We start from the raw sequence: 26,771 nt of genomic DNA, 5'->3' as shown, positions 1-26,771 counted from the left end.
CTGAAGACAGAAGACAGTGAGAAGAAAATAAATAAAATAAAATCATTCAGCCGCAAAAAAAAAAAAAAAACCCTTCCAGTGTCCCTTCCGGTGTGTTACATTTAGGCATTCAGCAGACATTTAGCAGACACTTGCTTCCAGAACACCATACACAGCTCACTTCTTAATTACCTGCTACTTCCTGCTGGTGAAGCTACGCTAGCTGGTAGAGTTTCGCCAGTGAAGCTACGCTAGCTGGTAGAGTTTCGCCAGTGAAGCTACGCTAGCTGGTAGAGTTTCGCCAGTGAAGCTACGCTAGCTGGTAGAGTTTCGCCAGTGAAGCTACGCTAGCTGGTAGAGTTTCGCCAGTGAAGCTACGCTAGCTGGTAGAGTTTCGCCAGTGAAGCTACGCTAGCTGGTAGTGTTTCACCAGTGAAGCTACGCTAGCTGGTAGAGTTTCGCCGGTAAGAGTCATGCGCTTTGAGTGAATCCCCCCAGGCCGGACAGCCTAACCTTGTTGCCCACTGTGTCCATGAGGTGGGCGGTCTTCAGCACCAGCAGCCTGGCCTGCTCGATCTCCATCCGCGAACGGGCGACGTCCGCCAGGATCGTCCCCTGCTCCGCCAGGGGCTTCCCGAAAGCCACCCGCGACTTCACCTGAGACAAGGCCACCACAGACACGGGAGTAGTACCTGTACTACAGGAAGACCCTACACACCTCCTGTGCACCTGTACTACAGGAAGACCCTACATACCTCCTGTGCACCTGTACTACAGGAAGACCCTACATACCTCCTGTGCACCTGTACTACAGGAAGACCCTATACACCTCCTGTGCACCTGTACTACAGGAAGACCCTACATACCTCCTGTGCACCTGTACTACAGGAAGACCCTACATACCTCCTGTTGAACACACTTGTCCCTAACAGGAAGACCCTACATACCTCCTGTGCACCTGTACTACAGGAAGACCCTACACCTCCTGTGCACCTGTACTACAGGAAGACCCTACACACCTCCTGTGCACCTGTACTACAGGAAGACCCTACACACCTCCTGTGCACCTGTACTACAGGAAGACCCTACATACCTCCTGTGCACCTGTACTACAGGAAGACCCTACATACCTCCTGTGCACCTGTACTACAGGAAGACCCTACATACCTCCTGTGCACCTGTACTACAGGAAGACCCTACATGCCTCCTGTGCACCTGCACTACAGGAAGACCCTACATACCTCCTGTGCACCTGTACTACAGGAAGACCCTACACACTTCCTGTGCACCTGCACTACAGGAAGACCCTACGTACCTGCATATGCACCTGACCATACATAGCTCCTGTGCACCTGAACAGTGCCCTGCCTGGGATTTGAACCCATGACCTCTGCTTCCCCAGTGCAGTGCGCTACCCGCTGCGCCGTGGCGCCGCCCGTCTTACCCGCTCCTTCATGAGGTCCAGCGCCCTCTCGGCGTGCCCCACCAGCCGCATGCAGTGGTGGATGCGTCCGGGCCCCAGCCGGCCCTGCGCAATCTCGAACCCGCGCCCGGGCCCCAGGAGGATGTTACCGCACGGCACGCGGACGTCCTCGAACAGCAGCTCGCCGTGACCCCCTGTCAGGTTCCGGGTTTGTGCAAAGGATGGGGGGGGGGGGGGTGGCAGGACAGACAGAGAAGGGGGGAGGAGAGTGGGGGAAAGGATGACAGGAGTGAAGGAAACGGATTATTTCAGAAAACGCGTGTTTTAAAACCAAGTGAACATTCACCAACGTTAGCCGACGGCTGGTAACATTTCGCAAAGCGATCTGCGGACAATCCACGGTGAATGCTGGTCTCCTTCTCATTTGCAAGTCCAGCTTAATTAGCATTACCATTAGCAAACGAAATGGAACCTTCAGTTTGTTATCGCCGATGAGAGAAGCCAGTTAGCAACAAAAGATCTTGAACGTATATCCACTGTACTGGCCCACTAGTGAAAAGAATCTTATGTATGAGTGAAATGGAATGTGGTTGAGTAAAGTGAACTGCAAGTTTAGCACCAACAACCCGGACTTTAGACTGTCAAACAAGCAACAGGACTGAAATGCATCTCGAGAACAGGATATAACCGGTTTGCACAGGCATGCTAGATAAGGGTATGGCGTGTGCGTGTGTGTGTGTGTGTGTGCATCCACGCATGTGCGTGCATGCATGTGTGTACGTGCATGCGCATGTGTGTGTGCGTATCCACGCATGTGCGTGCATGCATGTGTGTGCATGCATGCGCGTGTGTGTGTGCGTATCCACGCATGTGCCTGCATGCATGTGTGTACGTGCATTAGCGTGTGTGTGCGTATCCACGCATGTGCGTGCATGCATGTGTGTACGTGCATTAGCGGCTCTACTTTCGTCCACGCATTTGCGTACATGCACTGTTGCGTGCATGCGCGTGTGTGTGTGCGTATCCACGCATGTGTGTGCATGCATGCGTGTGTGTCTGTGTGTATTGCGGCTGCTTGCCAACACTACCCCATAATTCAAACACAGCTCAGAGGAATGCGTGTTCTGGCAGCAGCTGACCTCGCCCCTCCTGTTTTCGGGGCAGCCCCACAGGACCCGGAGCCTCATTTATAAAACTTTCGTACGCACTGATTTGTCCTAAAATTCAACAGCTTTGATGTTACGTGAAAATCGATGCACAAACACACACATCCGTTTGTGATGAGCAAACAGGCAATGTTGTGGCTTACACACACTCACTGGCTACCCGTGAACACCTCCACCCGGTGTTCTGTACCGCACACACACTCACCTGGGCTATCCCCACCTGGAACACCCTCCACCCCCGTGTTCTGTACCGCACACACACTCACCCGGTGCATCCTCCACCCCCGTGTTCTGTACCGCACACACACTCACCCGGTGCATCCTCCACCCCCGTGTTCTGTACCGCACACACACTCACCCGGTGCATCCTCCATCCCGTAGACGGTAAGTGGCCGGACCACCCTCACCCCGGGCGTATCCATGGGAACCAGGATCATGGACTGCTGGCGGTGGCGGGGGCCAGAGGGGTCGGTTTTCCCCATGAACACGCACAGCTTGCAGCGGGGGTCCAGCGCTCCTGGGGGGTCGGGGAAAGGGGGGCGGTGGGGTCAGTCCAATCTCTCAATGCGATCTTGCTGATGGCTGCCTAACAGGCCCGACTATAGACGAAAATTAGGAGGGGTTACCCCTTCAGAGGGTTAAAAGGCTGACACTGCTCACACATAACGCAGTGACTCATCACACACACCTGCACGGTTTCATTTAATATATTATGGGCACACCAGCACCCCCCAGCTCAGTCCGTTTCCTCATCAGAAGTGAAGGTATTTGGTGCAACCATATTTATGCATGTAGCAGATGCATCTAGTAGAGTGATTTACACAGCTGAAATTCAAGAGTGTCTCCACTCAAGTGTACAATTTCAGTTCCCGCCCCCCCCCCCCCGTAACCTTGGAGACACAAGCCCAGCCCCTTCCACATTATACTGTCCTGCCACTCCTTAAGCCTGATTTATACTGTGTTGCGCAACTCTTTTGGCAACAAGGACACAACAGTGTGCCAAGCGACGCCTGTCCATAGCATTGTGCAGCGAAGTATATATCACAGCTTTAGGATAAACCTTAAAATGACTCTGATTAATCACACGGATGTAAAAGTCCCCACCGGACGTCCACCACTTGTGTCCGTTGATAACGTACGAGTCCTTCTCCAGCCGGATCGAGGCCTCGATGTTCGCTGCGTCCGAAGACGCCACCTGTTGCCAGGGAGATGTATGTAATGTAATGTAATGTATGGGTGTCAGAGCACAGGTGAGGTCACCATAGTCTGAGGATTCATACAGTCAAACACAGCAAATGGTCAGGTCTCGGGGCCACTTCACTTACATATGCATGTGTGTGTGTGTGTGTGTGTGTGTGTGGTAATTACTGTGTGTAAGTGTGTGACTGGTTTGTATTGCAAGTGTGTGTGTGGTGCTTACTGTGTGCGTGCGCGTGTGCACATGTGCGTGCGAGCGTGTGAGTGTGTATGTGCGTGTGTGTGTGCGAGTGCGAGCGTGTGTGTGTGTGTGTGTGTGCGCGTGCGAGCGTGTGCGTGTGTGTGTGCGTGGCTGGTTCTGGACCTTGGGCTCGGTCATGGCGAAGCAGGACCGGATGGTTCCATCCAGCAGGGGGTAGAGCCACTCCTCCTGCTGCCGTGGCGACCCGTAACGAATCAGAACCTCCATGTTCCCCGTGTCCGGAGGAGAGCAGTTAAACACCTGCACACAGGAAGATCTTTCTGTAGTAACCACACATCAGCCTGTTGAAACACCATTTCCCACAGTGCACTGCAGTCCCTCCCACAATGCCCCTCACCTCAGGGGCGTACAGCGAATGGCCCATGAGCTCACACAGGTGCGCGTACTCCAGGTTGGTCAGGCTCGCCCCAAACCTGCCCTCGGGGTCCGTTTCCATGGGGATGAAGAGGTTCCACAGGCCCTGCTCCTTAGCCTTCGCCTGAAACCAACAGGAAACAGCCATGCCCTGAGTTAGTCTAGAGCTTTACTGAGCCATCCTCCCAGTACCCCCCTGAGTTAGTCTAGAGCAGTGGTTCCCAAACTTTTTCAGCCAGTGGATCAGCAAATCTGAGTTTCAAAGTTTCAGGGACGCCCACATATCGTGAGGACAACAGCGTCGTGCATTTCATTATGAAGCGTAATCGTAACTGCAGCTGTTCTTGATGGGCACCGGCGGCCATGTTGCGAGGGTCTGGCGCCGATCCTCGGACTGGTGTGTAGGAACCATGGGTCTAGAGCTTTACTGAGAGCGATTCTCCTAGTAGGGGTTGGTTTGGGGGAAGGGGGGTTCACCTTGAGCTCCTCCATGAGGGGGTGGGGGCTCCAGCGCTGGGGGGAGGTCTGGTGGTCCCGGAGCTGCTGCTCCACAGGAAGGATGTGCTCCTGCAGGAAGCGCCCCAGCAGGAGATGCAGGCGCTGTACGTGGGGGGGCAGCCCCACCGGGGAGACGATCAGGACCCCCTCGGGGGGAGTGGGGCGGGACGAGGGCGGGGCCGGAGAGGGCGGGGCAGAGGAAAAGGGGCGGACTCCCGTCGTGCCGCTCCGCCCACGCCCGGTCCAGGTGGAGAAGCCCCGCCCCTGGGAGGGGCCGGCGCTGCCCTGCCCCTGGGGCCCCCCAGGCATGGCCTTAAAGACGCGGAACCCCTCCTTGGTGGCGAAATCCCAGGCCAAGTCCGCCATCTGCTCAGCCAGCCGGCCTGCGCTCTCTGCGCTGGCGGAGCTCGCCTGGCCTGTAGGGGGCGACAGAGAGACACAAACGCGTGTGTAGCGCAGTGAGTTCCCCAGCCCCCCCGGGGTCTGCGGAGCCGCACGGTCGCCCACGGCGATGTCTACCTGTGAGGGCGCGTTTGTACACGCCCTGGAGGATGGCCGCCACTCTGAAAAAGGAGAAGGCCATGTAGAGCTGCCAGCTGGCGATGCCCGCCAGGCCCATCGCGCGGCTGTACTGCCCAAACACCTCCTCTGCAGAGGGGATCCCCAGGCTGGCCAGACCCGGATCACTGATCCCTGCGCAGTACAGACACAGTACAGACGCAGTACAGACGCAGTACAGACACAGCACAAACAGTATGTGGGTACAAATGCATGCCAGTGCAGTGCAGAACCATCACACTGCAAAGAGCAGCAAGCTGCTTTCAGCGGTATTTGTAAGCTAAGCCCATCTCCTCTGCGCAGTAACGGCAGCTCTCTGTCCAGGCAGCCGCAGCAGGGCCCAGCTGCGCAGACGCTCACCTCGCAGGATGGGGAAGTCAGGAGGCAGGAAGTGGGCTAGGCAGCTGGTTGCCAGGTCACACAGAGGATCCCCCAAAGTGGAGAGTTCCCAGTCCAGCACAGCCACCACCTCCGGTCGGTCAGTATGGAACACCAGGTTATCAAGCCTGGAAACAGAGGGAGGGGGGGTGCTTTACATACACACTGCACTGAGGGGGGGGTGCTTTACACTACACACTGCACCTGAGGGGGGTGCTTTACACTACACACTGCACCTGAGGGGGGGGGGTGCTTTACACTACACACTGCACCTGAGAGGGGGGGTGCTTTACACTACATACTGCACCTGAGAGGGGGGGGTGCTTTACACTACATACTGCACCTGAGGGGGGGTGCTTTACATACACACTGCACCTGAGGGGGGGTGCTTTACACTACATACTGCACCTGAGGGGGGGTGCTTTACATACACACTGCAGTAATGTGTGAGAGTGTGTGAGAGGCAGACAGTGCGTGGTGGGTGTATGTGTGTGAGTGTGCGTGCGTGTGTGTGCGTGTGTGTGCGTGTGTGTGTGTGCGTGCGTGCGTGTGTGTGCGTGTGTGTGTGTGTGTGAGTGTGTATGTGTGTGTGTGTGTGTGTATGTCTGTGTGTGTATGTGTGTGTGCGTGTGTGTGTGTGTGTGTGTATGTGTATGTGTGTGTGTGCGTGCGTGCGTGCGTGTGTGCGTGTGTGTGCGCGCGTGTGTGTGCGCGCGCGCGTGTGTGTGTGTGTGTGTGTGTGTGACTGGTGTCACACCTGAAGTCCCCGTGTACCACAGCGGTTCTCTGTTTGTCAGGCAGGTGCCGTGGGAACCACTCGATCAGCCTCTCCATGGCCGGGATGGAGCGGGTCTCGCTGGCCCGGTACTGCCGGGTCCACCTGTGCACCTGCCGTGCCACGTACTCACCTGAGGGAGGGATGGGGAGGGGCTCAGAGAGGACACGCCACCTGGGAATCGATCATTTAATCGGGCAGCCGCGTTCTGGTTTGTCCTGCCTGGCTTGCCGTAGTCCTCCAGGCCCAGGGCCCCGATGTCGACGCGGTGGATTTGGCAGAGGACGGTGGTCATGGCCTCGTACACCGCCCGGCGCTCCTCTGGGGGCAGTCCCGGCAGAGAGGGGTCCAGGAACACCCGTCCCGCCCGGTACTCCATCAGGTAGAAGGGCGTGCCGATCACACTGACACAGCAGCCAGGGAAGAGATTACACTCATTTACCCAAACATCCATACACTGACTGTCTGTGTTGTCTGTCTGTCTGTTGTCCGTCTTTCTCTCTATCTATCTTGCCTATGCAAGGCAGCGGGGGCGGGGGCGTGGGGGGGTTGGCTATAGGAGAGGCAGCGGGGGCGGGGGGAAGGGGGGGTTGGCCTTTGGCGATAGGAGAGGCAGCGGGGGTGGTGGGGGGGGGGGGGGGTGTTGCAGGCACACAAAGGTAACTGAAACAAATCCTCACCTGGGATCTTCACAGAGAGCGATGACCTCAGGAACCGGAACTCCTGCACTGCCCAGAGCTTTCAGGACCCTGTAACACACACACACATGCACACACGCGCACACACACACACACGCACACGCAAACGCAAACGCACACGCACACGCAACGCACACGCAAACGCACACGCACACACACGCACACACACGCACACACACGCACACGCACACGCATACGCACACACACGCACACACGCACACGGTATAAAAGCTAATGACACACACTGGGCACACACCGCAATGAGGTGTCGGAGGAGACAGGAATAGAGGGCGGAGCCAGACAGGTAAGCCCACCTGAACTCCCTCTCCACAGCGTGCGCAGATGGTAGCAGAGCTCCGGGGGGCTTCTTCCTCAGGACCACCGGCTGGCGCCCCCCGCAGGTCAGGAGGTACGTAGGGTTCGACTGGCCGTGGCTGAACTGCCGGATTCTGATTGGCTCTGGGACAGACAAGCCAAGCGCAGAGTCAAACCCCATCCCCACCTCACTCAAACATTACAACCCCCCCCACCCACCATACCTGTGTCAGACAGGTGTAGCACACTTTTCAGGTACTGGGTGAGCTTGTCAACAGGAAGCTGCATTGCTGCTCTCACAGTTCGGGTCCCGGGTACGAACCCGGACAGGGGGAACCCCAAAACCCCTTCCAGCTCCTTCAGAGCCTCCACAGGGTCCTCCACCTGGGGAGCAGGTAGTGTGTGCGCATTAGGGACACAGATCACATGACCCTGTAGAACAACCAGTCCCTATAAGGGACAAATTTTACTTTACACTCACTGGTCAGGGAAAGCGCATTTTTTAAAATGACCATCACCATTTGCTGTTTTCTGGAAGATTCCTAAATTTCACTAAAATTCATCTGCAGTCTGAGGGCAGATTGTGTATTAACTGTAGTTCACCCACACACACACAAACACACACACACACGCATGCGCACGCATGCACACATACTAACACACACACACATACTAACACACACACTCACAGACATACACACACACAGACGCACACACACACACACACTCAAACACACACACACACACACTCACTTTAATGGTGCGCATGCCCAGTTGGGCTGCAGCTTTAAGGTTGCCCCCGATATCGTCCAGGAACACGGCGGCCTCTGGGGACACCCCCAGCCGGTCCGCGCACAGACGGTAGATCCTGGGGTCCGGCTTACACACGCCCTCCACACACGACTCCACTACCTGCAACGACACAGGGCGGTTATGCACCAATCAGACGAAGGAACAAACGCCACATCACAGAGTCATAACATACTGCCTCACATTTCCTCAGCTGTAAGTATGCCACAGTTACTGAGCTGTAAGTATGGCGGAGAAAGAGTTTAACGGTTATGCTTGCAACCCCGGGGTTGCAGGTTTGATTCTCAGCTGGGGCACAGCCATTCCACTCTCGAGCAGCGATACTTTAGCCAAAGTGCCTCAGTAAACATCCAGCAGCGTGAATGGATATTACCAAAGTATGGGAACAGCTATGGAGAAGCGTGTGTGCTTAGCTAATATAACGTAGCATGATGTAAGAAGACGATGTGAATAATGAGACATTACAAGCGCTCACCACGTCGAAGGCGGAGCGGTCAACTGGCAGGTAGGTGGCGCCGCCCTGCAGGCGAAAGTTGTTGCTGAGCACGGCGGTCTTCAGACCCTCCGCGCGCACGCACTGCACCGCCTCCATCATGGCGGGAAGGGGGCGGGCCATCGGGCCCGTCGTCAAGGCCTGCAGGAAGGAGCTGGCCGACACCGGGCAGCCTGCCTGCGAGCGTGTGTATGTGTGTGTGTGCGTGCGTGTGCGTGGGGGAGAGAGTGTGAGTGTGTGTGTGTGTGTGTGGGGGGGAGAGAGTGTGTGTGTGTGTGTGTGTGTGTGTGGGGGGGGTGGGGTGGGGGATGTGATGTGATTGTGGTTGTGTTCGTAGTGGGTGTGTGTGTGTGTGAGAGTGAGTGAGTGTGTGTGTGTGTGAGAGAGAGACAGAGAAAGAGAGTGAGTGAGCGTGCGTCGTCTATAACGCGTTACCTTATTGCAGGCGCATTCAAAGGAAGCCCTGTGTGTGAGCTACTCACTATTTGTGAGCACTCCTTGCCAAACGCGTCCACAAACTCTTCTGCGCCCAGCTCTCCGCGCATGAACTTCTTCCAGGCGTTTCCTTCGCCGCCCGCTCTGATGGCCTGGCCAATCGTGCCCTTCGGAATACCGTTCTGCTCTTCCCATTCTAAAAGGTGTGTGGGGGGGAAAAAATCAACAAAATTCAACAATAACAATGCAACAGAGGAAAGATAAATTTGCAGGACCTGGCAATGGAGTGGATGCAGAAAAGAGGTAGTGCAGAGGTCCAAATTAATCCCAGGAGCGGGATGGCACCCTTACCAGTTGCCTTGTGGTAGGGAGACGGCAGCAGCACACCCCCCATGTCGAAAATGACGGCTTTGTAGCGCCTGGCCGCGGGTTCGGCGCTCAAGCCGCATCTCGGAACCAGTCGCCAGGGTGCTTGGTGCGCGCGCGACCCCAGAGAGCGCGAGAGGAACAAAAGCCGGGTAGCGAAGGCCATAGTGACGCACCCTAAGATATTAAATAAATTAAATAATTCAAGTTATCCCAGCGATGGCAAATATATAATCCTTGACACACATAGGAACGCCTGTGACAGTGCCAGACCAATACAACATGTTGAATAGGCTGCAAATGTAACGCTTGACTCAATGAATACGCAGAAACTAAACTAAACATGTCATTTATACACACACAGCGTGCACGTTTTTCATAATCAAGGGTACTTGACAAAACTGTGATATAATACACTGCAACGCTATAACTTAACAAACATCCAAAGAAACACTACACATATTTAAGAGCGTCGACCAGGATCGCATTGCGTTGTCAACACAAGTTTTCTTCAAGCCATTGTCCAAATGCATAAGTAGGCTCCAGTAAATCGCTGGACTTATGAATGTTCTGGAGAATTAAAAGTTAGCTGTCATTGCTAGTTAGTTTGGCTTGCCAGCCAGTGAGTCGGCTGCAGTCATTTTACCTCTGGTTAGCGTCTCTTCGGGACAGTATAGTCAGCTGTTAGCGTAACTTCTCTAGCTAGGTGTCCTACCCATGGTAAGATGGGATGGCATTACATCAAACGCTTTACTTCCAAATTTTAGGAATCTCACTCACTGAACTGTCACCTTCGCCCCACTTTTAAAGCAGAAAGTGCACTGATGCGACCCGAGCGACTCTGGTCATGTGATCAGAGACGACTTCATGCCTTTTTCACGTGGGAAACCTGCCTTCCGCTCCGTCTGTTTTGTGCTCATATCGATGGTTGTGGAATTTTTTTTTTTTTTTTTGTTGCGAAAACTGAGTGGATATGCACCTCTATTCATAAGCCGACGTTTTCATTTACATGCAAACATGTAACTATGCGAAATACATAGCTAATATAAAACCAAATTACGTAGTTCTGTTTCGTTCATAATTATATTTATGTAAGCTATATGTAACTTGTCATATTTTGGCTTATTTGTAATGTGGGGACAAAGAAGGAAAACATGCCAACTGGAAAAATTAACTGCTCACTTTCACGAAATTTTGCCTTTGACCTCAATTGCCCGTTCGATATTATTGTTCAATATTTACGGCAGTTAGCAACAGTGACCAGGAGAGGGCGGAGTAGCATCATAGGTTACTGTTCTCAAACATGGGCGTCACAGGCGCTTTTTGTGATGTCACAATCAATGTAAAAAAAAAAGCAACTTATTACGGCACTGTTGATTTTCTAGGTTTATTCGGGTTACAGCAATAATTTTGTTCAGTTATCTCGTTCCACTGACTGCTATCGCTTTCCACCTTCACATCTTAACTGAACTAAATCGACAGAGTCTTAAATCGATCACATACTTATTGTTTAATAAACCCGTACAGGGAATGGGCCAAACACAGAGTGACCCAGAGCTACCACAGACACCAGATGGCGAAAAGACCTGTGGCAAGAGAGGGGAGAGGAAGATGATGGAGAGGAGGAGGAGGAGGAGGATGAGGAAGAGGGAAGGCCACACCTTCTTGCGGCTGATGACCTTCCTGTACTGCTGTGTCCTCCCGGCAGACATTGAGCACGACCTCGGGGACGATGAGGAGCCTGACGCCACTGAGGCCAAGCAGAGCAGTGCTGGGGACTAACGGGCGAGGTGAACCTGAGCGCAGGGAGCACACTGAAGCCAGCCTGGGGGGATTCTGGCCCTGGTGAAGCCGACTAGCCCGTGTGGACGACCGTGCCAAAAAAAAAAAAAGCCAGAGGCAGTGGAGCGCAATCGTGGCGAAACGGGATCCAGTTCGTCGTGATGTCGGGAAAGGGACACTTTGGATATCCGAGCTTCGGTGCAGCCGACACCCGTGTTCCACCCGAGGACGGATGGAGGGATGGTCTGAGAGCGAATAAAAAAAAAAACGAGGAGGAAAAAGGCGGAAAGGTCATCGCGTGTCCTGTGATGACCGCGCGACTGCGCTGGCGTGAAGCGGCTCGAAGCTGAGCGGAGGTGAAACGAGATGCTGACTCGCGGCTTTGCCGTAGCGGACACGGGGGGGGGGGGGTTTGGGGAGGGGTGCAATTATAAGGTAATGTGGGGGCCTACAGTGGAATCCAGGAGCGCGGTGAAATGAATCAGCTCACCTTAGACACTAATCCAACCTCGGCTTCTGGCTTCGGCACAGGCAACACCTACACTGGTCATATGTCAAATGAGGGAACTTAATGGATAAGGCATAGAAGCGATGGAGCACGTTCCCTGTTGTCTGTGAGTCTGGGCCAGGTGCTGGCATGGGTTACCAGGCCAAGCAGTGGCTAAGCTCCAGAGGCCAAGTCCCATAACCACAGGTGTGATTTCTCTGATGTGTATAACGTCAGAAACGAACGCCTTGCAGGTTACCAGTGCATACGCAGCAGCATGGATGATACTCGACTGACTTCCTGCATGGCAGGAACAGTAGCCAGCGGGTGGCGCACTAGTATCACATCACTGTCATAAAGCTATGGCTTGTAATGGTCTTTCCGATAGACATTACAATGGAGTCATGAGACAGACCGCACTACCACCTCCCAACTCAATCAACCCGAGCTGTGCGGTGGAAGACCGATTGTGAACGACAGGAAAGTACACAGATGCTAATTTCATAACCTCGTGCAAAATGTTCCCCAAAATATGACTTCCTCAAGTGAACGTTCTAATGCCGATGTAATAATCACTGCTGGTAATTGGGAGCGAAGCTCCAGAACACTTGGGTTATAATTGAAAAACAAACAAACAAAAAACATTACAAAAGAACCTAGTCTTCAAACTGAGAGACTAATTACTAATCACAAACTAATTTCATACGAGCACTGGCGACTGTGCCGGCACCCTGATGGGTGCTGCTGGGACATGCTTCGGAAGTGGCTCCATGACGCTTGGTGTGGCTGATCTGTGGCCAGACTCAGACAAAGCAGGATGTGACCTCGTTGACCCTCTGTCTCATCAGCAGTCAGGTGAGGCGATCGCAGTTCTCCCTTTCATCCTCTCCCCTGTTACCGAGAGGAATGGAGGTGTAGTCGCTGAACGTTATCGCCATTTAGGATCGCCGGGCGAGATTCTGCAAACGCAGGCCCATTGTGCATGGAATTGGAAAATGAAAGTGTGTCACGTTCAAAGATAGAGATACAGTACTCTCCACGCGTCTGTCAGCGTTTGATTTCATCAGCTGTGGCATACCAAATGCGAGAGATCGCAGCCGCATCTCCAGTCGAGCTCATCAACTCGAATGGAATCACCATTACGTTTGCCGTGAGATAAATCTGCGAGAGCGGGATTAAAAATGGAGATTATATTTAATGTAGTATTTAATGACCTACCCAAAAGCACAATACAACGTTCAAATGGAGCCCTAGCCTCGTATTCCAAGAACAATACGTGAAATTAATTTGTTGTTAATAGAAATATAGAATGCACTGGAAGGTCTAACTTAATATTTGGGAACTGGGCTCGAGTGTCAGAGGTTGCTGGTTTGACTCCCAGTTAGGGGCACTGCTGTTGTGCCCTTGAGCAAGGTACTCAACCAGAACTACTTCAGTGAATATCCAGCTGTATCACTGGATTGTATGTAAAAATTTGATCTGTGTAAACTGCTGTGGACAAGGACATCGGCTTCATGTCACAATGCACTTTCAAAACACTCATTATCAGTCAAAAAAAGGACATTTCATTCTTAGAAAAGCAATGACAAAATTTTATTTTGGTGGTTTAAAAACGTCAATAAATGTGCCACCACTGGCTTGTATCATATTTGTGAGATGGCTGCTGCTGCAAAAGATTCAATTCATTCATTGTCTCGTCAAATAAAATATAATAAAATTAAAAACAAAATTGCAAGTAACAACTTGAGAGCGCAGTTCATACAGTCTCTACATAACGGTCAGATGGAAGGACAAACACAAACAATGTTAAATCAAGCACATCACTGTGACTGAACTAGGACAATAGCGGTCTGTCCACAGTCATATTCAGCACACATTTGGAAACACGAATCAAAGACATTCAGTTTATTTATGAATTTTTTTTTTTTTTTGTATGGCAACGATACAGGTCAGTTTTCTGAAAACGGGTCAAAGTGGCAGCTTGTGCTAAACTGGGTTAGCGACCACGGTCTGGGGGCAAACAAAAAAGCTTGCATCCCTTCCCAAATTGCTCTACCACAACGAGGCGGGACGACCCAGTTCCCTCCTCCGTCCTGCTGTGACCGAGGCCCAAATTTTACAGGGTCGCGGACTCTGAAAGCACGCACTCGAGCGCATAGCAGCGTGCGCGGGCGTAGGCTAGTGGTAGCTAGCAAGGCAAAGTCTTGTGCTGCTCAGGCTAGCAAGGCTAGCAATGCTAGCGGTAGCCGGCAAGGCCTGCGCAATATTAGAAATAACGTGGGCTGTGGTTCCTCTTTTGTGTCAACACACAGGCGTGTTGACACATCTAAGGGATGTCCAGAAACAATCAGTAAAAAGTCCCTTGCAATCACAGAGGGAGAAAACTGAATCCCACTCTTCAAAAGAACCGTCTATTTAAAAAAAAATAAAAACTACGCAGGAATGGACCAGCTTCCTCTCCCCCCCATGTAACAAGACACTGTTCATATGCATCCTCGATTATAAACGTCTAAATAAAATAAAATAAAAAGTAATCATACAGCTTCTCGGTCTTACGATGACTATGAGACTACAGCCCTCAAAGGCAGGCACCGCAATAACGAAGTTTTGGCACGGGTTGCCAGGTGCACTCTCATATCCTGTTTGCGCGGTGATTCTCTTTTTTTTTCCCTTTCTCTGTGATTCCCCCGCAGTCTGGCTCGGCTCCCGCCGGCGGTCCCCACGGTGATGTAGCAGTTTCCCTAGCGCCGCAGCCGGCGCCTAGGCGATGCCGCCCCTTTAAGAAGAGGCTCCGCCCTCAAAGACGAGGCCGGCTCCTCAGACCTGTGGCAACCTAGCGAGTGGTCAGTCGGTCCCAGAGTCCTTTGGGAGGGGAAGGGGGGGGGGGGGGGGGGGGGGGATGCTGTGTGTTGCCGTGGCGTCGCCGTGGAGTTGCCGTGGCGTCGCCCTAGCGACCGCTCCCTAGCGCAGGGTGGAGTAGGCGCTCTTCTGCGCGCGCAGCAGCGGCGTCTGCGTGTCGGCGTGCCGCACGTCGCCGCTGCTCGGCCGCCGGAGCCGCCGGAAGCGCCGCTGCGTCCAGCCGTACACCAGGCAGTTCAGCAGGCCCTGCGAGCCCGAGGTGAGCGCCTGGGGGAGGGGCAGGGCAGGGGCACAGCGGCCAATCAGAGACCCAGCAACACAGCGGCCACTCAGAGACCGAGCAACACAGCGGCCAATCACATGCACACAAATACCACACACACACACACACACACACACAAATACCACACGCACACCACACACATACACACGCACACCACACACACACACACACACACACAAATACCACACACACACCACACACACACACACACGCACACCACATACACAAATACCACACGAATGCACACGCACGCACACGCACGCACGCACGCACGCACGCACGCACACGCACGCATACACACGCACGCACCTGTAATATGTAGAGCGCGTAGCCCAGGGCTCCTTGCACTGCGTCTCGGTCACTGAGGATGATGATGGCGAGGATGATGGCTGAGAGAAAGGGGAACGAGGCAGAGTCATTCTCAAGTGGCGGACAATCCAAAACAGGAAGCGTGGAAGCAGGGGCGGGAGGCTGAGCGTGTGAGAGAGCCTCTGGCCTTTCTGCTTCCTGCCACAGAAATCAGAAACATTCCCCGGCCACATGTGAGGAGAACTAAGGAAGCACTCTCTACGGCAAGGACCTTGAACTCCAGGGGGTGGGGGCATGGGGGTAAAGGGGTGAGGGTATGAGGGTGGGGTTACGGGGTGGGGGTATGAGGGGCGGGGTTAGGGGGTACGGGGATGGGGTTAGGGGCAGTACCTGGGCCCCAGCAGAAGAAGAAGGCGGAGGGGTACAGCAGCATGCGCCTCTCCAGAAACCGCAGCACCTCCCACTGCCGCTCGCCCAGGAACCCGTTGGAGGTGGCACAGCGCTTGTACAGGGCCCGCGCCTTTCCCATGAGCACCTGGGAACGGAGCACACGCACGCCGCACACCGAGAGGTTAGCCACGCCCAGTGCTAACACAGCTGTTCCCCAGCTGGGAACACCCAGGGGCTTTTTTAAAAAAAAGGCCAATGTTTAGTTCTTCATTTACAGCAACACTTAGCGGAGTGATTTACACAGCTTCCAAACTGATTTATTATGCTATCACACGGCTGGGTAGTCATAAAAATCAATTAAGCTTCCGAAACTTTGCTCACGGGTACAACGGCTGTGCCTCAGCTGGGACCTGAACCCGCAGCCCCAGAGCCCGCAAGCCCAGTCCCTGACCGCCGCGGCACTCACCACGATGCCCAGGAAGGTGAGGAGGAACGCGGAGAGGAAGACGGCGGTGCCGTAGACGTAGATGCCGTAGCAGGCGCCGCTGACCGTCCGGTTGCCGGGGGAGGGGTACAGCGGGCCGGTGTGCATCAGGAGACACCTACGCAGGCGGGACGGACGGGGGAGAAAAGGACCAATCAGAACACACCCTGCTCAAACAGATCAGAAAACCCCGCGTGGTGATTCGTCCGAACGCTTTACGCACGTAGTCCCGCCCACTCTCAGTGAGTTAAAAAGACATGTCACTGGAGGCGGGGCGGAGGGGCGGGGGGGGGGCGGGGGTTGGGATGTTCCTCCCCCAAATCACCCTGATTTCATACGGACAGCTTGCGCTGCAGCACATCCTGTCCAGAGGAAATACCCACTCGTTCCTCGGCCGCAGTAATGGCTGATTTGCACGGGGTTCACTTGGGTCCTGGGAGTTTAAAATTAAATGACTGTCGATTTGAAACGCATTCCCAAAGACCACGGAGAGCGTCAGTCCCCTAGCATGTAGAAGGCGGAGCGTATTGGCCTTGGCGAGGCAGGACAGGGTCCGCATTGTCCTGCAGGATTCGGTGCGGCACATTTGATGGTACAGTGACAGCTGTGTTGCTGTGTGGAGTGCTTTAACGGCACGCAGCGGCCTGTGTTCACACGGGACCGACAGAGACAGACACAGAGGGACGTCGGGGACGGACGTACTTGTAGGGCCGGCTGAAATTGGTGTAGCAGTGCTCCAAGTTCACCACGGCAAACACCGGCACCATCAGCATCACTGGTAGCAGACTGTGGGGGGAGGGGGGGGGGGGGGGGGGGGGTCACAGAGGTCACATGGAAGACAGAGGTCACAAAGGTCAGACAGAACGGGAAATGAGTGCACCGAGATTCTCATTAAGGAGCAACGCGAACAGACAGGGCTCAGATACCGTGTTTGAAACACTTTAACCCTTTAGACACCAGTAAAATTCCTGCAGATTACTGACATTAAAAAAAGAAACATTCTTTTGAAGTATTCAGAACAACATTTCCTATGATTCTATATTTTGTTAACATGTTTCACTGAAAATTCTCAGGCATTTTTTGCGGTAGAATTTTACAATTATATCAGCATTACTTTTTAAACATATATAATATTTAAAATTATTAATCCAGGTCCAAAGCAGAGAGATCATATATTCAAGTCTTTGTTATCATTTGGTCAATCAGCTCTGCCATTAACAACTTGTTCTTTCATACATTCATTTGTTTGATGCTTTACAAAATGCCATTGATATTCAAGCTATATTGTTACACAAAACCTAAATAAACACAGTAGTTTGTCGTATAATAATTTGGCTTGTGTGGAAGGAGTGTGGGCATCACAGCACGTGAATCAACACAAGGGTTGCCACGGACGACCATGATGCTCACCATGACAGGACAGCTACGATGCTTCTGAACGAGCTCGCACTCCTGGGAATCTGAAACCGACCAGGATTCGACCGTGTTAACCAGCAGAAGTGAACCATGTTAGGCAGCAGGATTTAAAGAGGAGTATGCTACAGTGTTTTAATAAAAACAGAGGCCTACCTGAGTGTTGTAGCCACCCTGATGACCGTGGTACTTCTCCTTCAGGCCCGTGTAGAGAACCCAGATGTAGTTCAGCGTGTAGAAGAACGAGGACAAGTAGAATATCTGGGGGGGGGGGGGAGAGATAAAGGTAGGTGAGCTGTGAGCAAAGACAGTGGACTGAACAAGATGATCAACTCAGCTCATCAACGGGAGCGTACCAGCGCGGGGAGACATTCACACAAGAATGGAGAGACACAGCTGCCATGCTGCAGCAAACAGGACTTTCAACAGTGCACTGTGGGAAGACTTAATTCTGCTGGTCCGTCTTTTGTGTTCGCACACCTATACCAACACCTACCAGCAGGTATCTCAAACCTCCTCTAACCTTCCAGCGATTAGAGACGTTTTTTTTGCACTCACAGCTCACCTCTAATCGGCACATCTAATATCCTGACTGACAGGTGTCACTAAAGATCCTGAGTGACAGGTGTCTCTGAGTGCTGAGGTTGGGTTGAAGTCAGTACACAAGGGTGCTCTCCTAACTGAGAGGTAAACACGTCCACATATGTTTTTGGCAAGAATTACAGGCACCAGGAAAATTGCCATTAGCACACGTGTTTCGAACCAGTATGAACTGCCAAGCTGACAAACATTTCCCACAACGTTGTGGAAGTGTTTAGAGTGTACACAACGTAGACTGACTTGACACAGGCAACCTGAAAAGCACACATGCCACACGAACTCCCCGTCCCTCTCCGAACCTCCCCCTCACTATCCATCTTCCGCCGCGGCCTGAAGACTCATCTCTTCAGACTATACCTAGAATAACCACCACCATGCTGTATATTAAAAAAAAAAAAAAAAAAACCCTTTTTCCTGTCACTTGTTACATGTTGCCCCATCCCTGCACGTCTGTTGGTAAATTGCATTTGTCCTAATACTGTAGCTTATTCTTCTGCCTAGTTTGGCTTTGCAGATGTTAGACCAGGATAGTGTTCATTGTTCTCGGCTAGAAATAGCTGTACAATATAAGTAATTGTACCTTACTGAACCCGTGTTCAGCAGTTGTCTACGATCATGAAAATGCACTTTTTGTACGTCGCTTTGGATAAAAGCGTCTGCCAAATAAATGTAATGTAATAGGACGGAGTGTGGCACAGTGGGTAAGGAACTGCGCATGTAACTGAAAGTCGAGTTCGATTCCCGGTAAGACACTGCCGTTGTCCTTGGCAAGGTACTTAACCTGCATTGCTTCAGTATATATCAGCTGTATAAATGGATACAATGTAAAGTGCTGATGAAAAGTTGTGTAGTCGCTCTGGATAAGAGCGTCTGCTAAATACCTGTAATGTAATGTAATGTAATGTAATGTAATGAGCCGTCAGCACTAATGTCCAGGCTATCGTACCTCCTTTGTTGCGACGTGAATTGGCGCCAACACAGTGGCGCCCGAAAGCCACAGCTTGAGCAAACGTGTGTGTCTATTTCTGTAGGGACTGGTGGGTGTGGACGGCTAAAACCCTGAGTCATTCCAAAATGGCGTTTGCTGGTAAAATACCAGCAAGCAGTGGAGCGTGGCAGTGCACTAGCATATAAAGAAAACATGACTTTTAACCCACATTACAGGCATTTAGGAGATGCTCTAAGCCAGCGTGACTTACACTACTTTTTTCTTTTTTTTAGATAACATTTACATTGTATCCATTTATACAGCTGGATGTACTGAAGCAATGCAGGTTAAGTTCCTTGCTCAAGGGTAATCGAACTTGTGACCTTTCGGGCTACGAACGCCGTACCCATTACACTACACTGCCACACCACGGGCTAACCTAAAGGCTGCAGGTTTGACTCCCAGGCCAGACACTACCATTGAGGTGCCGAAACTGAGCTTGTTCCGCGTACACCCCGCTGTATAAAGCGTTATTGTGTAAAAACGTTATTCTGGGCTGAGAGTGGCCACTGAAAGCCAGTACTGGGCTCTTCTCCCCGCAGGTCTTTCACTGAATCGCGGCCGCAAACGGGAACGCAAACGAACGCAGGTTTTCGTGACTCGGGGGAAGGGAAGTCGGCCTCGAAGGTTTGGTGCCAGGCCTCGCCCTTTTCCTCTGGAGCCACCAGCCCTCCAAGGTGGATTTTCTGGAACAGGACATCCTGCCCCCGCGGCCAGCCATCCAGACCAGCAGGGGGCGCTGTAGGGGAAACCGCACAGGCCCTGGGGGGACCTGTGACCTCCTGCCAGACCACGCATGGACAGCCTCCTCTAACCGTTCTGCGAGATGACGACATCCCACCACCCCCCACCCCCCTCCACCAGTGTATTTTTTGGCTTTATTCAGAGGGTGTCTCCCTTTCCTTCCAGTTCTTCCGGAGTGTTCTTTAGCATCGCTGCCACACTCTGTGCGACTTTTTTCAGGGTTCCCTCTCCATTGTTCTGGTCACGCCTGGAGACCGAGACCTCAGCCGACAGACGGCCGCGGGCCAGCCGGAAAATTACGAAACGTTCCGCAATCTAATCCATGAATTCCATATCGCTGATAATTTGGTGTGTGGCAGGCAGCTGGTAAAACAGTAATGCCTTATATTTCTGTACTTCTGCATGACCTGCAGTACACTTTCACATTCTGGCACTTCTGACGAAATGTGCTTTTCTGCGTCCGTCTTCTGTGACCATGAACGCTCTGTACAACTTGAACCAAAGCACTATGTCCAGGTCTCAAAAGCCGGGCTGCAGGTGATCATTCCTCACCTTTGCTAAAAAAAAAAAAGCAGGTTACACACAACTCCGAATAAAGGTTTGGAGAACTGCACCACACACACGCGCACGCGCACACGCACACACACACACACACACACACACACACGCACACACACACACACACACACACACACGCACGTCACTCTCGGTTTCTGCGTTGGTTCAGGCGCTGGCTGTGGGACGTTTCTCGTTGCTCACGCTCCGGTGGGTTCAGATTTGAGTGCGCACGCAGACGCTGCTTTCGGTCCATCGGCCCCGGCGAAACCAAAAAGCCACTCGAGCGCAGACGAGGTGAGCGAGGGCAAACGGGAGCACAGGTTACAGGAGATCGCGGCTCCGCCTGAGAGGCCACGGCAGGTAGCGCTCTCGGATCTATCGCACGCCTGAGAGAAGACTGCAGCGGCAGGCGAGGGCTCGACCGGACATGCCGCATACCAGCAGCGTATCACAGCAGCTCCCCTGGAAACCTGGGCTTCTACCCTACAGGTTGCAGGTTCCACTCCCAGGTGACTATACCCCCCAAAGGGAATACTTAAAAAACTTCACTGAGGGGGCTTGGAAGGAAACACGGCATCACTGAAAATACAGTCTCTGTGATTTTTGTCCCTCGCAGGCACCGGTACAGCACAGGGACCTCCAGCAGGGCTGCCTCGGAGTTGCAGGGCCACATGTTTCCTGTGAGACACGCGGGTGCGCTGGCCAAACAGGTGAGACTGGAATCACCGGCATTCCCCCTGTGGACGTGTCAGTCATCACCATGACGACGCATGTCCTTCTTGGCTGACTTCAGAAGGAGCATGCGCTCGGTGATGTCAGCACTAATAAACACACCACTAATAAACACGCCCGTTCTACGAAAACACCACATGACGCGTACGGACCGCAGTTTAGCAGATGCTCTTATCCATGCTGATTTGCGTAGTTTATATTTCTAAAATGTTTCCTCCACCCCATTATCCCCTCGTTCGCATGTCCCACAGTACAGTGGGTGACTGCTACCAATTTGGCTTCAAGCTGAAGAGCTGCTGTCCAAAATCCACTCTCTCCCTACTCATCATTGGGGGTGAGGGGGGGGCGGGGGAGTCAACCTCCTGAGCCCCCATGTGCCCTAATCAGGTAGTAACATCAGGGAGATAGAAATCTTCTGATCAAGTCAAAAAATCAGTCTGCTAGTATTTTTGCGTTACATTTCAGAAAGTTTACAAACTTAACAAGGCAGCCAAAAGACAGATACGTTCGCAGACAGCAACGTCCGGCAGCTTTGTTTAGAAACCTTCAGACAGACAGACACAGTACCATAGCAACACAGAGATTACAGTCAGTCAGACACACACAAAGAGAGAACCATGGCTACACAGAGATTACAGTCAGACACAGAGAGAGAAAGAGAGAGAGAGAAAGAGAGAGAAAGAGAGAGAGAGAGAGAGAGAGAGAGAGCACTATGGCCGTTCGGAGATTGAAGTCACATTAAACCAGAAATTTTTACCCCGAGGCCGAATTGCACTGGCTCACTAAATCTGCTGAATAACTCGTCATCGAAAGCAGATGTGACTGCGCTGTGAAGCGTGATCCAGGCAGCGCTGAATTCTGGGCTGGACCCGGGACGCTTTCCAAAAATAAACCGACTCAGACAGAAAGCCTCGAGAACGTGAGGCACAGCCTCTCCCAAAATTACAGGAAACACTCTGCACAGCAACACGTCCTATTTAGGCAACTATGCAACATCATTCCACTCTTGATGCAAAGAGCTCATCTAAAGGGGCAGATTGTAGGACTTCAAGCCCTAAACTCGCACACCTGATCGCGCACCTGACATTTTACCTGAGACTAAAGGATATGATCCCACCTACAGTCATGAGAAAGAGTCACTGATCTGGCTGTGTGTGTCGATGGGCCCACCTGCACAGGTAAGAGGGGACTCACCTGTTGGACGGTGTGCGGACAGTACTGTACATGTTGTGGAGCCCACCTGCACAGGTAAGAGGGGACTCACCTGTTGGATGGTGTTCAGGTTGTAGCAGGTGGCATGTCCCTCACAGACATGGGAGAAGAGCACTGCTCCGACCAGCCAGCTGAAGCTGAGCAGCAGGTCCGTCACACTCAGCAGGAACAGGGGCTGCACCTGAGGAACAGAAGGTTCTGGAACGATCAGCCGAACCATGCAGACCAAAGTACACCAACACCAACACCACCAACAACACCAACATCAACACCAACACCACAAACAACACCAACATCAACACCAACACCAACATCAACACCAACACCACCAACACCACCAACACCAACACCAACACCGACAACACCAACACCACCAACAACACCAACACCACCAACACCAACACCGACAACACCAACAACACCAACACCAACACCAACACCACCAACACCACCACCACCAACACCAACATCAACAACACCACCAACAACACCAACATCAACACCAACACCGACACCAACACCAACACCACCACCAACAACACCAACATCAACACCAACACCAACACAGACAACACCAACACCAACACCAACATCAACACCAACACCGACAACAACACCAACACAGACAACACCACCACCACCACCAACTCCAACTCCAATGACAACAACACCAACACCAACACCAATGACGACACCAACACCACCAACAACAGCACCAACTCCAACACCAACACCAACAACAACACCACCAACAACACCAACACCAACAACAACACCACCACCAACAACACCAATGACAATGACACCAATACCAACACCAACAACACCAACCAACGCTTTGCATACACTTCATATACAGCTTTTTCTTGGTTACATACACCACTGTGTGTGTATCAGAGACGTGACTCATTCAGAAAGGAAAGCCAAAGGAAAGTGTGTGTTATACCGTATGTGGACAATAACACTGTTGTGCCATAGTCTCTGAATCCTGGAAAGTAACACTCCCTCATCCTGTAGGGTGTCGAATATCCTAATATTTATTTCCTTAAAATATTACAGTAATTGGTTGACATAGGTCGTTGTTTTTTTTTTTTACACACACAGTATCTGTAGTAAAACACAGACAGATCCGTGGGAATCAAAAGGAAGTGTTCAAATGTTGCCTGCGCGACATTTTACATTCCTTCCAACACAAACTCAGAACGTGATGTCATTGGATAGATCACGCTCTTTCAGCAAACGCCCTCACCTGGAGCTACTTATGTACCGTATGGGACAAAGACGAGGGCGCTGATTACCATGAGGACGGAGTGTGGCACAGTGGGTAAGGAACTGGGCTTGTAACCGAAAGGTTGCCGGTTCGATTCCCCGGTAAGGACACTGCCGTTGTACCCTTGAGCAAGGTACTTAACCTGCATTGCTTCAGTATATATATCCAGCTGTATAAATGGATACAATGTAAAAATGCTATGTAAAAAGTTGTGTAAGTCGCTCTGGATAAGAGCGTCTGCTAAATGCCTGTAATGTAATGTAATGTAATGACAGAACATTCCCAGACCAGCCGGTGTGTGTGGAATTGCACACTTATGATTGGCCACAGTGTTAATTCAACTCTAACACTGCTAATTCAACTCTAACACTGCTAATTCAACTCTAACAGTGTTCACTCAACTCTAACACTGTTCATTCAACTCTAACAGTGTTAATTCAACTCTAACGGTGTTCATTCAGTTTTAATATCAAAACAGATAACATTTGTATCCCACTCTTGAATGTGGGACCAAATGTTATCTGTTAAGAGTTGAATTAACACTGTCAGAGCTGAATTAACACTGGACATTTTTACTGTGTATTCACTAATGAACTTACTTCATGAACAAAGGTGGTAAAATAATTAGTCAAATCTGGTGGTGTAGTGCATAGTAGGAGTGAATACACAGTAAAATGTCCAGTGTTAATTCAGCGCTGACAGTGTTAATTGTCATCTCCAAAAGAAAATGATTACGGAGAATTAAAATAATGTGTGTAAAAAAAAAAGAAGTGCATTCAATAGCTCGCAGGTGACAGGTGTGTTTGAGCCTGTATCTTTCTGTCAGTAACACAGGTAGAGATTCTCACTCGTACTGCTGTAATTCTGACAAAGCAAAACACGGCAGGACAAACCACCTTTCTTTCACATACCTCAGGTGTCCTTATCAGGTTCTGGATAGCTGCATAGACGATTATGGAGCCTGAACCCAGAATACTGTAAATCAACAAATGGGTGTTAAATCAATGTTTTAAAATATATATATATATTATTCAACACAAAAACAACAACAACTAAAATAATAATTATTATTATCATTATACCTTAGGACTGCCATAATTAGCTGTATCCATCGTACTTGAGTATATACCTTTTGACAAGAGGAGAAAAAATGTTTTCAGGCATACTTTCATCAGAATGTCAACACCCAAACATTAGTAAGTCATTTAAACCTGCATTTAAACCTGCATATCAACAAAGACTGGTGACTGGTGTAGGCTACTCACCAGTCACATGAGAACGATCCGTCTGTTGTTGTGATTTGCAGGGAAAACTTATTATATTTCACCGAATCGATTCGACACTTGTGGGAACTGCTAGACTATCGTTAGCGTTATCACGCACACGCATCCACACTTGCAATGATACGAACCAACTAATCAAATCAGACAACAAGCAGCGAAAGTCAACGGTCATCATCACTCGCGTACTTCATCACATCATCGCTAGCTCCCCAGCAGTGGAACGAACTCCCTGTCCCTCTTTGAACCTTTCCCTCACTACCCATTCTCCGCCGTGGCCTCAAGATTCAGCCTTTTCAGACTAACTACCAAAGATCAGTTCAGATCAATGATCAGATCAAGTTGCATCCTGTCTCGTTGCGAATCATTGATCTGAACTTGTCTTAAGACCCCGCTAGCCCCTCCCTCCCGTCGCCACTGATTATGAACACGTGTCTTCATCATAGGTGAATAAATAAAAAAATTTAAAAAAAGTAAAGGAGGAAATACAGCTATGAAGAAAACGTATTCCATTCTAAATAAATACGCTTGTCTAAATATATACAGTTTGTCTTTGACAGGCCAACTGACTAAACAGAAAATGACTGTTGTGCACTTCGGGCCACGCGATAAAAACCAGGAGGAAAACAACGAATTCCAAAGATGCGCTATATGATGCTAAGATCTAAACTTTTTTTTTAGTTACGTTAAGTTTTATAAATTCATTTATTTATTCTTGCATTTATTGCTTCACCAAAAGCTGGAAAAATAAACGTGGAAATCGAGGAATATGAAAATTAAAATCCGATATTTTTAAAAATATAAACTAATGTCTCCGTACACTGGCCGTGCGAGCCTTTGTCTCGCATTTGAATGCACGCGCTGATGACTCGATTAGACCATTTGCTGGATGACTGAATGCATATATGTATATATATGAGAAAAATTCGTTTAAAGCCAGTCTAAAACTGGGATGACTGGATAAAGAAGCTCAATGTATTTAAAATAACTTATAAATAATTCACATTATATAACATTACATAACAGGAGTGCTTATCCAGAGTCCACACGCATTTAACGTATTTAACATTAATTCAGACGTGAAATTACAATATAATTTCATTTAGGCTAAACTTATGAATATTAATTAATATTAATTGTTATACTCACACTTGTCCAATCTTCAGCCGCCGTAGTGTTTTGTTCAGGATTGTTTGAAAACAATGATAGCATCGCTGAGGTCAAGATGCAGCGCGACTTATATTTTTAAATACGAATGCTATTGCAACGTCGGACTTGGTGCATGAAGCGGACATACAAAATTCACAGAACGGTTTCGTGATTTATTCTTTCTCCCAGAAACTTGTATGGTAAAAAAAAAAACACAACTGAATTAAGTTAACTTGCAATAGACGACCCCCGCAAGCGCTTGAACACGCAGGCGATCTCAGGCTCTCCCTCGCGCGGTTACAGTTCAGATACAGTAGTGCTTCGGTCGTGAGTCACTCTTCAGAAATTAAGTGCTGGAGAAGCGCGGTTGCTCCGCCCATCCGACATCGGGAGGTGGAAACCCCGGGGGATTTCTGCCAAGGATTGTATACGCGCAAAGATATAGCCCAGTTGAGGCGCTATCAGTGAGTCGAAATGTAGGCCTACTCCAGTTTAATGCTCTAACGCGCATACTACATTGCATT

At 50.9% G+C, this 26,771-nt stretch overlaps 2 protein-coding genes across 5 annotated transcripts in view; both read right to left on the bottom strand.

Annotated features, from left to right (window-relative positions):
- Positions 1-10,575, bottom strand: part of LOC135264628 (acyl-CoA dehydrogenase family member 10-like) — a 14,159-nt gene extending 3,584 nt beyond the window's left edge. The window contains exons 1-19 of one of the 2 annotated variants that reach the window (XM_064353363.1): positions 10,354-10,575; positions 9,693-9,884; positions 9,389-9,537; positions 8,889-9,083; positions 8,357-8,515; positions 7,828-7,987; positions 7,603-7,747; positions 7,271-7,339; positions 6,813-6,994; positions 6,573-6,723; positions 5,798-5,943; positions 5,399-5,572; positions 4,859-5,295; positions 4,365-4,505; positions 4,130-4,267; positions 3,673-3,763; positions 2,927-3,085; positions 1,424-1,596; positions 493-636 (exon numbers count right to left, since the gene is read on the bottom strand). In XM_064353363.1, the coding sequence (XP_064209433.1) occupies positions 493-636; positions 1,424-1,596; positions 2,927-3,085; positions 3,673-3,763; positions 4,130-4,267; positions 4,365-4,505; positions 4,859-5,295; positions 5,399-5,572; positions 5,798-5,943; positions 6,573-6,723; positions 6,813-6,994; positions 7,271-7,339; positions 7,603-7,747; positions 7,828-7,987; positions 8,357-8,515; positions 8,889-9,083; positions 9,389-9,537; positions 9,693-9,873 (2,994 nt within the window). In that variant the 5' untranslated portion in view covers positions 9,874-9,884; positions 10,354-10,575. The remainder of the gene's footprint in view (positions 1-492; positions 637-1,423; positions 1,597-2,926; positions 3,086-3,672; positions 3,764-4,129; positions 4,268-4,364; positions 4,506-4,858; positions 5,296-5,398; positions 5,573-5,797; positions 5,944-6,572; positions 6,724-6,812; positions 6,995-7,270; positions 7,340-7,602; positions 7,748-7,827; positions 7,988-8,356; positions 8,516-8,888; positions 9,084-9,388; positions 9,538-9,692; positions 9,885-10,353) is intronic. The other variant, XM_064353364.1, reaches the window with a different exon arrangement.
- Positions 10,576-13,539: 2,964 nt separating this feature from the next.
- tmem116 (transmembrane protein 116) lies at positions 13,540-26,578 on the bottom strand. Of its 3 annotated transcripts, none has more exons than XM_064353381.1 (11): positions 26,248-26,578; positions 24,901-24,947; positions 24,730-24,793; positions 22,601-22,729; positions 17,871-17,975; positions 17,712-17,761; positions 17,004-17,087; positions 16,284-16,419; positions 15,818-15,962; positions 15,428-15,507; positions 13,540-15,102 (listed from the first exon to the last, which is right to left on the bottom strand). In XM_064353381.1, the coding sequence occupies exons 1-11, from the start codon at positions 26,308-26,310 to the stop codon at positions 14,938-14,940; spliced, it is 1,068 nt and encodes a 355-aa protein (XP_064209451.1). In that variant the 5' UTR covers positions 26,311-26,578; the 3' UTR covers positions 13,540-14,937. The 3 variants fall into 3 exon arrangements, with proteins under 3 accessions (XP_064209451.1, XP_064209453.1, XP_064209452.1); XM_064353383.1 differs by lacking the exon at positions 26,248-26,578 and adding an exon at positions 25,288-26,137; XM_064353382.1 differs by lacking the exon at positions 26,248-26,578 and adding an exon at positions 25,084-25,281.
- Positions 26,579-26,771: the final 193 nt, after the last annotated feature.

Source organism: Anguilla rostrata, chromosome 10 (assembly GCF_018555375.3).
Source record: "Anguilla rostrata isolate EN2019 chromosome 10, ASM1855537v3, whole genome shotgun sequence".
In the NCBI taxonomy this organism is placed as follows: Eukaryota; Metazoa; Chordata; class Actinopteri; order Anguilliformes; family Anguillidae; genus Anguilla; species Anguilla rostrata.
This window is presented reverse-complemented; position numbering and strand designations above follow the sequence as displayed.